The 11,141-nt window shown below is 32.3% G+C and overlaps 1 protein-coding gene across 1 annotated transcript; it reads right to left on the bottom strand.

Moving 5' to 3' along the window:
* Positions 1-3,103: 3,103 nt before the first annotated feature.
* Positions 3,104-5,262, bottom strand: LOC143531262 (replication protein A 70 kDa DNA-binding subunit A-like). The gene is made up of 10 exons (XM_077026595.1): positions 5,107-5,262; positions 4,751-5,003; positions 4,573-4,672; positions 4,347-4,474; positions 4,165-4,255; positions 3,941-4,079; positions 3,682-3,857; positions 3,484-3,604; positions 3,212-3,390; positions 3,104-3,125 (listed from the first exon to the last, which is right to left on the bottom strand). The coding sequence occupies exons 1-10, from the start codon at positions 5,260-5,262 to the stop codon at positions 3,104-3,106; spliced, it is 1,365 nt and encodes a 454-aa protein (XP_076882710.1).
* Positions 5,263-11,141: the final 5,879 nt, after the last annotated feature.

The following is an 11,141-nucleotide window of genomic DNA, read 5'->3' as shown; positions in this document are numbered from 1 at the left end:
ACACTTATATGGATTCTTATTGATAAAAAGAAATAAATAATAAAGAAAAAACACAAAATACAATCCCTTAGATCTGAAAATGAAAGAAAGAAAAAAAATATATATAACTAACCTTTTTATTTAACAAATCATATATTATAAAAGGTGCTCTTATAACTTTGACTATGGCAGAAGATGTGGAAATTGGAATCCGAAAAGCTTTAAAGATGGTATAAGATGTAGAAATCGGAACCCTAGCCTCCATCTCCTTCATCTCAAAGCACCTTCAAGTACCATTGGAACACCCTAGCCGCAACTCGATACGAACCTCCATCTAAGCCGGGAGATCTGAAAATCAAAACTTGCATATGACATCCTTGTTCATCGTAGATCTAAAACAAGTTTGATAGTGGTCGGAAAAACAAACTTGTGTTATGGTCAATGATTTGTTGATCCGTTTGAGAGCATAAGAAAGAAAGATGAAAAAAAGAATATGAGCATCCATGGTTGTTCTTGAGAGAGAAATAAAGATGAAAAGATATAAGATTTGAAGAAAATGATAGAGGAGGGAGAAAGTCAAAATGATGAAAGAGAAAGATGAGACATAAATGATGTAAGGACATATGATGAATTTACCTAACTACCCCTTTGATTAAAAAATAATCAATATAATCTGGGTGTACGTGGCACATGTAACACCCTTGGCAAACACAACATCGTCCCACTCTTAGGCTATCCCGCATCGGCCGTGGACAAGAGAGATCATTGGTTCATAAGTAATGTCCTGCCTCTTAACATCACCAACGCATTTTGGGCAACCAAAAACAAATCCGTGAGCTCTTCGTGGGCAGAGCGGACAATATTGGTGGTACAAGAGGCCGGGGTGTTACAGGTGGTATCAAAGCCACTCTTGTGCCGCTCGGGATGATGGGACATGCCTCATCGAGGATGATGAGTCCAAAGGGGGGTTGTTTGTAACACCGTTGGCAAACACAACATCGTCCCACTCTTAGGCTATCCCACATCGGGCGTGGACAAGAGAGATCCTTGGTTCATAAGTAATGTCCTGCCTCTTAACATCACCAACGCGTTTTGGGTAACCAAAAACAAATCCGTGAGCTCTTCGTGGGCAGAGCGGACAATATTGGTGGTACGAGAGGCCGGGGTGTTACACAAACGTGGTGATTCACAAGATATTCCGACTACCCATATTTATTTCGATAGTTCGTTATTTAGTTTGGTATGTTAAAACGCCATGTAACGCTCATTGGGCCGACAAACTTCATTGCATTGTTAATTCGTTAATTAGTTGGGACAATCAAATTGCCATGTAACGCTCATGGGATGTCCAACTCAGTTGCTTTTATTCGTTAGTTTCGTTGGGCCATTCAAATTGCCATGGAAAGCTCATGGGAGGCCAACACACAATTTATATTTCGTTGGTTTAATTTAAATTTAACTTAAACAAATAAATTTTTAAACTGACTTAACTCCTCATATAGTCATCACACATTAATCTTATTGACTACATCGTTTAACATCTATTTACGCAATGTACCCCCCCCCCCCTCATCTTATAAACTTTTACTTTTAATCCTCATGACGCAATTCCTCACTTCTTTAGACAACATTATTATTGTCACATAATTAAGCATTTTATTATTCTTATGATTCCTCAGTTTATCCTTCATCTTATAAATCCTCATTTTTGGTTCTCATAGAATGTCTCATCTAAGAAACCACCGTCATCCTCAACATCAATCGTCTAATTCTCATGACCACCATATGGTCGCCTGTATCGCCAAGGAGATAGCTGTTGCGATCCTTAGGATAGTAACCCAAATTCAAAACATTAATGTAACTGATTCAACTTTTCCAACTAATTCCTCTGCTTGTGACTACAAACCATCTTGCTAACACCTGTCTTATCCCACCTACTTCACAAGCTGTCCCGCAACAACCTACCCCTCTTGCTCAACCCAGTGTTCCTAATACCCGTGCTTGCTACCATTGTAAGGACCCAAGTCATCTTCGTAATGCGTGCCCTCAACTTACCCAAGCCCATCAAACCCAATCTACAACTACACCCTACTACTTGACCCATGCTTACCAAGCTCAAACTCATCAACCTCATGTCCCTCAAGCTCCTCCCGTCAATCAAGATCAACCTTACTTAACCCAACACTACCAAATCTCGCAACCACAAGCTCAAGTTTACCAGACATATTTCCACCAAACAACTCTCTTGCAAACCGTCCAAGCTCTAGTTTTCCAAGCAATGCCGAATCAATCTACCTCAACTAGGGTTATTGCAGAACGAAGAACGGCGAACACGTTGATGTAATTAATTACCTCAAAACACGATTGGTGATAGGGTAACGAAGCCGAACATCAGACAACATCAAAAACGATCAAAATAGGATACAAGAAGCTATGATAACACAATCTCTTATGGGGCTTTCGTCTGCGATGCTATGAGGTTGTTGCGAACTCAATTAATTGGATTGTTATGCTGTTAAATTATCAATTTAGGAATTATATAGGACGGCTTCGATGCGACAGTAATTGTATTAACAATTTGATTCGTGTTTCCTAATTACAAACGTCAGTTGGCCGAATATAGAGTATATAACACGCGTCTTGATTAAATTTCCATATTGAATACGAGAATTGCGGTTCAAAGTAAACATTGGTCTACGGGTTCACACAAACGGGTACGGGTTTGGGGTGCTGGTTGAACCAAGATGGTTTAGAGTTTTAAAGTAAATAATATTAATTAATTGAATTTACAGTTTAACCCCTGAAGTTTAAAGATGGAGACATAATTGGGTATAAGTTTAATTTAGGGTAGAAATTGCTATAATTTGAAAGTTAATAATATATATTATATAAATAATTATGAAATGAAATATTAATAATTAATCTTCTCGATAAACACAATAAAATTTTCCGAACATCGAAATGGGTCGGGTTAAGACTACTAATTATAGATTTGGGAAATCCGAGTTGTTACAGCACACTCTAGAACCATACAATTGAATTTTCAGGGTTTTCGCAATTGGAGTGGGTTTCTGCATATACTTTCCATATATATATATAATTTTAAGTTTATAATATACAAAAGTTAGGGATCCAGAATCAGAAGGCTACAAAATATAATAAAAAGAATTAAAACATAACGCAATAATGTAGGTGATACAAGTTAAAGGAATATGAATTTATCACTATAAACTCTGGCATTAGTCTTTTCTCAATAGCAGAAATTATTTCTTGATCGTCTGTTAGCTTTGATATACCGTATACCTCAACATTATTCCTAAAATTGAAATCGGCAATCTCAACTTTAAAAGCAAACTTCTTTTCTAACAAACAGTTCAACTCTGTGGGAAATCCACTATGCCCAACATCATCCTAAAAATTTATAATATAAACATGTGTTACATAAACAGTGTTTTATATAAATAAAACATTAAGCAGTAGAATATGAATACATAAAAACATAACCTCATCTTTAGTAGCAAGCAATTCAGATGTTGTTTTGTTGATAATAAGTTTGGCATCCCGATCAAAAAGGGTCAACGAAACAACACCACTGCCATCTTGAACTCTTAGCTTAATCTTAAACCTGAAATATTTTTTTTAATCAACAACATAGCAACATTTATTATTAAAAAATATTTACATATACAATATAAAATATACCTAGGAGTAGGTGTAACACCCAAATTGTTACATCTCTGATTCTTGCATTCATAAACATCTTCGCCTTCCACCACAGTAATGATCACCTTACGACTACAACTATTGCAACCGACATAGTACCATTCTGAATTCGGACAAACCGCCTTTATGGTCTCGAGTACTATAATACTCTTTGGCTGAAATAAATCAATAAAAAAAGATAACATAACGTTATGTTAAAAGATATAAATTATAATTAGATATTATTATAAAAATATACCTGCAATATAGTGCAAATTTTACAAATGTTGAAAAATGATGTAGCCATCAAAAACTCTTCATCAAGAGTAGACATCAACTTTACAAGAATCGGCCTACGAACAACACCATCAACATTGAACTCTAAAAATTCAAACAAACTGCAAAACAAATTTATAAGGATTTAGAAATGTAAAGGAAATAATTATTGAATAAACAAATAAAGAAATATATTAATAATATTACCATGTTTTATAATCTTCAATCTCAGAAATACTATCATTGAGGAACACACGAGTAACATCAGAACCGTAGGAATTAGACACATACGGTTTCTCTAAAAATTTAAACACAAGATAGTCATTATGATATTAAAATAAGAAAGTCTCCAATAAAAATTAATTAGATATTAAAAATAAAAAGCAAACCTTTATGGTATTTAACTCTACCAAATTGCATGAGAATAATCATATGTGATTCATCAAAATGGTCAACAACATACTTAGAGAACTGTGATACGTAATCACCCCAAAGAGTAACGTAAACACTGTCACCGCTGTAAATATCACAAATATTATAACAAAAATTTTATAGTGTTCCACAATTAAGAAATATTAATACAAACTGACATATAAATTAATGAAATACATCTACCTGATATCAGAAACCTCCATAGTTAATCTTGCATTTCTTTTTGCATCTCTCAGATTAGAATTGTTATCTTTAAAAACATGAACAACATGTCCAATTATGTCTGGAAGACATGGGATTAAAAAATTAGAATTACAAAAAATGTTGATAAATAAAAATAAATAAACTACTTAAATAATACCTATAGTTGCTTTCAACGGGATCTCTTTATCAATAACTGACTTGAATGAGTAAAACTTAAAACCAAATGTAGGACCATCAAACTGGCTACAAGGATTAACATGGGTACTGGAGTTTAACACTAACTTATTAGGGCAGTCGATAACCTTGTAATTAGACGCATTAGATCCAAGGCTAGGGTTGACTATAGTTAGTGTAGCATTCTCGTTTAAATAACGTTTAAAACGGAATATATCTTGTTTAAATACTGTAGACTGCATTCGGTTACCTTGGATTTTTAAAAACAAACAACAAATTATGAAATAATAACAAAAGGGATAAAAAATAATAAACATAAATGGTAAAACTAAACATTACCGATTCATCCATAAAAACCATCTCAATCAAGAAATCTTCATTAGGTTTAATGTTATCCTTGACACTCCAAACCTTCAACACTTTTACCTTAATGGTAGATGGAGTAGATCTAAGAACATCAATCTCGTGTAACATAGTAAACTTCTGGGACTCCATTTACCTTAAGAAATAAGAACACAATGAATTAGTAACGTATAATGAATGAAAAATGTGAAAGATAAATCAAAAAATATTAAAAGAAAACTGACATTAACTTGTATGAAGAAAAACAATGGAGGTTATAATTGTTCTAGGTGATTAGAAAGCTTAAGAAATGAACGAATATATAGTGTAAATTATTGAGTTATTTATGTTAAATTGAATATAAATAGAAAGGATTTCGAATAATGGGAAAATATAATTCTTGATATGATATAACAATTCAAGGACATTATTATTTTGACTAATGTGTTTTGGACTAAATTTAAACTTGATTTCACATATATTGTTTAAATCAAATAAAATATATTAAATAATATGTAAAATTTGAATTGCATAGAATAATATAAGTTTAAACATTTAGAACCAGAATTAATGTAATTTGAATCAGTTTTGACTAACTTATGATGTTTCGTGGAATTGATTTTAGGAATTAATGTCCTTGAATTGTTAGTTAGAAACAAAAAAAAGGAAACATGTTAAATAGGAAACAATTCATTTTTGACGGTATATTAAACGAATACAAAGAAAACCTGTTAGTCAAACAATTAATATTCATATTTATTATGAATTAAAATTATAATTCAAATCATATACCAAAAATGTATAGAGATACAATAGATACATTCTATAACCTGATTTACTTATTTATAATTGGTAAAGTTGTTAGTCCGTATTATGTATTATTATTTATAGATTAAGAACATTTAATTTTAAATAAATTATTATGATTTGAATTATGGAATTTATTATTTATAGATTTATAGATTAAATTTGAAAAAAGAGTAATAATTTTAACCTAATTTTAATTTAATTTTTATTTCGTTATAATTACAAATTAGGAAATACTTAATTGAGGAAAGTTAATGTATAATATTATTTTATTAGGGTTTAAATTCTATAATTAGAATTTTATTATAGATGGTAGTGACGGAAATTAGGAAATAATTAATTGAGAAAAGTCAACGTATAAAACCGAATTCGGTTATGTCCACAAATTAGGAAAATCATACTAAATAATTAGAATTAATGAAATAGTTAATGGTGTAATTTATTATAAAAACGAAAACAAATACTATTAACTTTTAACTATGATATTTGAAATTGAAATATTGTAATACATGAATAAAATAAATCTATACATGATTGTTTAATAAAAATACAAATACTTCGGTCTTCATCCATAGTGATATTAGTATAAATGACTCGAACAACAACCTGAAATAATAAAAATGAGAATTAATCATTATATTGTGGACTTTTAAAAAATAATTATAAAACGGAAAATTTAAAACGTGTTACCGAAAAAACGATATTGTCAGAATAGCCATGGTATACCGGAAAAGCGATAATAGTATAGATGAGTCGAACAATAACCTGAAATGATAAAAATGAAAATTAATAATTATATTATGGACTTTTAAACAATAATTAAAAAACAAAAAATTAAAAAGGTGTTACCGGGAAAACGATATTGTCATAATGACCATGGTATACCGGAAAAGCGATATTAGTATAGATGAGTCGAACAATATCCTGAAATAATAAATTAGACAATTAATATATATATTATGGAGTTTTAAACAATAATTAAAAAGAAGGAAAATTTAAAAGGTGTTACCGGAAAAACGATATTGTAAGAATGACCATGGTATACCGGAAAAGAGAAAGAAACTTCTATTAATCATGAAAGTTCATATTTTGATTAATTAACAAAGTTAAATGAAGTATTGAAACAAATATAAAAAAATCATCGTTATAAACATGATAGGAAAAATAAACCGGCAACACTTACTGGAAAAACTTAAAACGTCCACATATCACCTTCATGACCGTGTATCATGTCACCAACCTAAACTGATTTTTTTGAAATCAGTTATATCTGAAAATAAACATATAAAACTTATAAGAAAGAATAACCGGAAAAAATAATAAGGTTGACGGAAATTAATTTATTGTAATTTACCTTGGATCGGAAATATTAAGCAGAAATAAGAGGCTAAGAGCGGCCATTAGGGTTTGTGAAAAGTGTAAGCAGAAGAATTTAGACTTAAATACAGTATTTGAATTTACGGGTTAATGGGTTAATGGATAATGAAGACCCGTGAGAAATTAAGCTAATATGGGTTAATGGGTTAAATGTGGTTTAATTGCTGAGTTGGAATGATTAAGTAAGGAAATGGATGACATGGAGGTGAGGTGGCATCCTATGTGGACACCCTAGAATGGTGTCATATGGAAATTGTGTCCTACTTTAATAGTATGTATAGATAAGCACCTTAACAACCTACAAGCCCATAGCCCACTCACTTGCATCCAAGCCCATGAACCATCAATTAAGCCCATATGCAAAATACATAATAAAATAAATAAATACACATGAATCCAACATATATTTGGAATCAAATTGAAAGAATAAAAGGGATGCTTGATAATTCATATTTCCAACAGATATTAGACTTGTTTCGGGATTTTGTGAATTCCTTCTAGTGTTAGGGGCTGTTTGGCAAGTGCTGAACCATTAAATACTGAATCATTAAGAGGTCTGAATGATTAAGAGGCTCTGAGCCAGTAAGTGCTGAACCAGTAATTGTTGTTTGGTTGAACCTCTGAATGACTGTGCAGAATGACTATTTTACCCATCTGAACTATTTCGTGCTGAATGAAATATAGCTGTTTAGTCAGAGAGCATAATAATTGTACTAAATGACTAAACAATCATTATAGCCAACTAAAATACATCTTAAAACAACTTTTATTATAATCAACCCAAATACATCTTAAAATAGTTCACAAAGCACTAACACAAATAACTTTACAGTACACTTACAAGTAAACAAAACCCCTAAACATCAAATATGTCTTAAGCTATATATGCTTGTTAAAAACCATAAATGTGCTAAAGCGGAAACCTTTGATCATAGGTAACATGTTTTTCTTTTGTTTTCATCATTCAAAATGCCAATATTTCAGTTAACAACACTTTTTCGTCCAGGTTTTCTTGGTTATTTTCTTCCTCTCATCATCTTGCGAAAAGAGTGAACTAAATACTAAAATCTCATAACCATACGTGATTCACTGCTCTTCAAGCTATCTTGGTTTTCATGTCCCCACCTTTGACACTCTTTGATCAAAGTCGCCCACAACACCCACAAATTTATAAGCTTTCGACCAACCTTTCAATTAGACCAAACGAAATCTACAAACAATGATACACGACAAAAGGTTATGACAAATAATGGCACATTGTCAAATGTGGCCATGGATTCTAATCAGCCAGTTACACGTCTTATATTAAATCACAAAACCTGTAGTGAAGCTAACTGCTGACCCGTTTCAAATTATCTAACCCGACCATCTACCCTCATAATAAAGGGTATTTTTAATCCATTTGCTACCAAAACCCGAAGTGAATTTGACATGTTTCAAAATTTAGATGGTTTATTGCTTGTGATGCGTGATGCGTCCGATGTGGCGCACCCCGATTTGGTTATGTAATCCCATAACTAAAACCCTATTAAACTGCCTCAACTAACTGGTAACAGCTAACACATTCGTAATACGCATCAATTATATATTATATGTATATCTCATAACTAAAACCCGTTTTAACCGCCCGAAACTAACTGGTAACAGCTATCGCATTTGTAATACGCATCAATTATCATATGTAGTCAGCAGTCTTATAACTAAAACCTGATTTAGCCACCTGAATTACCAGAGTAACCAGACTTGACCCTACCATTCTTTTATAAAACAAAGCATGTTATAACCAAACTTTTTTAAAATATAAAAACAATAATTGCTTACCCTAAGCACACAGGTCTTGATATCTTTGACAACAAACCAAGAGACATCAAACTCACATTATTAAAAAAACATAGTAAGATGATTGACCAATATAACCTGCTTACCTGCATATTAGGATTAAAAAAACTAGATTTTAAACATAAAAGCAACAGTAAATACATCGATGAAAAAAGTACCTTGAAGTTGATAAGGATGTGTAATGAACCCATATGGTCATTTGTGCGAGATTTGAATCACTTCAATCCCCGTCAAACTAATATAAGTGTTCACACATAGAAGTAATATTACCATCTTGACTTCCTGTAATAGAAAAATTAGTTGCTAAAACAATATAAGTTAGCACATCTCAATACATACTCATAAGTCATACCTGCACATGTATTAACGGGTCACCAGTCTTATCACTTCTTTACCAGCAGCATATTAATACAATTTTTCGTCATTCATTAATTTGTATGCTATACAACTATCATCTTTTCATAAGCAGCTTCAAATAATGTGTGGAGTTGTTTAGAGCCAAAGGCTATAAAACATAGTATAATGTCATCTAATTATCATATAAATACAGTAGGAGCTTTAAAGATTTTCTTCTTCCAAGTGCGTAAACTTTGTTCAAGATCGAGCATAAAAACTTGAGTAAATTTTTTAAGATCAGGTTTTTAAAACTATCTTTATCAATAATAACATACTTTCTCAGGTTTCTTACGAAAATGCATAATTTGGAGTATAAAAGATTATGCATGACGCATAATCGTAATCAAATATTTAGTAACAGTTCGGTTTTGTTCAATTTCAGCTGTCAATAATTTCATTTTGGTTTATAGTGATTACAACTTTACTAGGGATGAGATCGGTACCAAAAATTCCGATCCTGAAATCGCAAATTCTTGGAACCGATACCAAAACTCAAAACTTTTGTACCGATTCGGTACCGGTACCAATACTGAACACTACGTGAATATTGACCTTCAGCCACACGAAAAAAGTGTGTTCGTAGGCCTTTAGCCACACACATTTGGTTCAGGTCATATGTGGCCAAAGGCCGCGACACCGTGGGTATGATATGGCCACACACAGTTTTTAGTGGCCTTATGTGGTAATAAGTGTGGCTAAAGGGTACAGGCATTAGTTGTTGGCCATAAAGAAGCCTCTCCAATAAGTGCGGCTAAACGGTAGAAAATGGCCACATGACTATTTACTATGAGTGACCATTGCACGTATAGAGCCACATGAATTAATGTTTCAGCCACATGAATTTTATAATAATGTGGCCAATAGGGTTGTGTTAAGTGTGCATTGTGACATATATCGTGTGGATATAGCAAAGCAATGGCCACTTAAATTTAATAATAGTGTGGCTAATTATATTATATAGACACTAGATATTACATTAAAAGTGGCTAAATATGTTTACTTGCCATTAAAACACTCCTTTGTAGATTATAGTGTGGCTATTGTCTTACCGTTTGTAACACATAATGTTTTTCTTAATTTAAAGTGTGGTTATTGTCAAACTTTTCGTCACACATAGTGAGGTATTGTGTGGCTAATCATATCTTATAGACACCGGAGGCTATTGTCAATGTGGCAAAAAATGTGAACTTGCTAGTATTGTGAGTATAGACACTGGAGGTTATCGTCACACATAGTGAGGTATTGTGTGGCTAAACCCTAAACCGAACCAACCCGTTTATGAGTATACCACATGTATAGTAAATTATAGTGTTAGCAGTTTTTATGTTACCACATGTATATGAAATATGAAACGGTCTATTTCATTTGCTCGCCCCTGGTTGATATGTTATACCTAATTATATAACAAAACGAAAAATGATAAAGATAACTTACAAATGCGTGTTCTGACTTTTCCGTACAAAAGTCAAATCCAACAAGGCTATTAATGTTGAGCTCGCCCACCCAATACTTTTTCTTGCTTTCTTTGCTGAGGTGGGCATCTAAGAATACTTCAATCCACTTAACTTTTCGACCATGTTCTTTTTCCTAATAAGAAGTAATGTAATAAACTT

Source organism: Bidens hawaiensis, unplaced genomic scaffold, assembly GCF_021521415.1.
Source record: "Bidens hawaiensis isolate Kalapana, Puna unplaced genomic scaffold, B.hawaiensis_p1.1 tig00009139_1, whole genome shotgun sequence".
NCBI lineage: Eukaryota > Viridiplantae > Streptophyta > Magnoliopsida > Asterales > Asteraceae > Bidens > Bidens hawaiensis.
Note: the sequence above shows the minus strand (reverse complement) of the source record. Positions and strands in the feature narration are given on the sequence as shown.

What these genes read in the sequence shown, in the direction of transcription:
- LOC143531262 (XM_077026595.1), bottom strand. Translation starts at nt 5,262, where the DNA reads ATGGAGTCCCAGAAGTTTACTATGTTACACGAGATTGATGTTCTTAGA. An exon ending in ATGGAGGTTTCTGATATCAG is followed by an intron (nt 4,475 to 4,572) that starts GTAGATGTATTT and finishes TGATATTTACAG; the next exon opens with CGGTGACAGTGTTTACGTTA. An exon ending in GAGAAAAGACTAATGCCAGA is followed by an intron (nt 3,126 to 3,211) that starts GTTTATAGTGAT and finishes TATATTTTGTAG; the next exon opens with CCTTCTGATTCTGGATCCCT.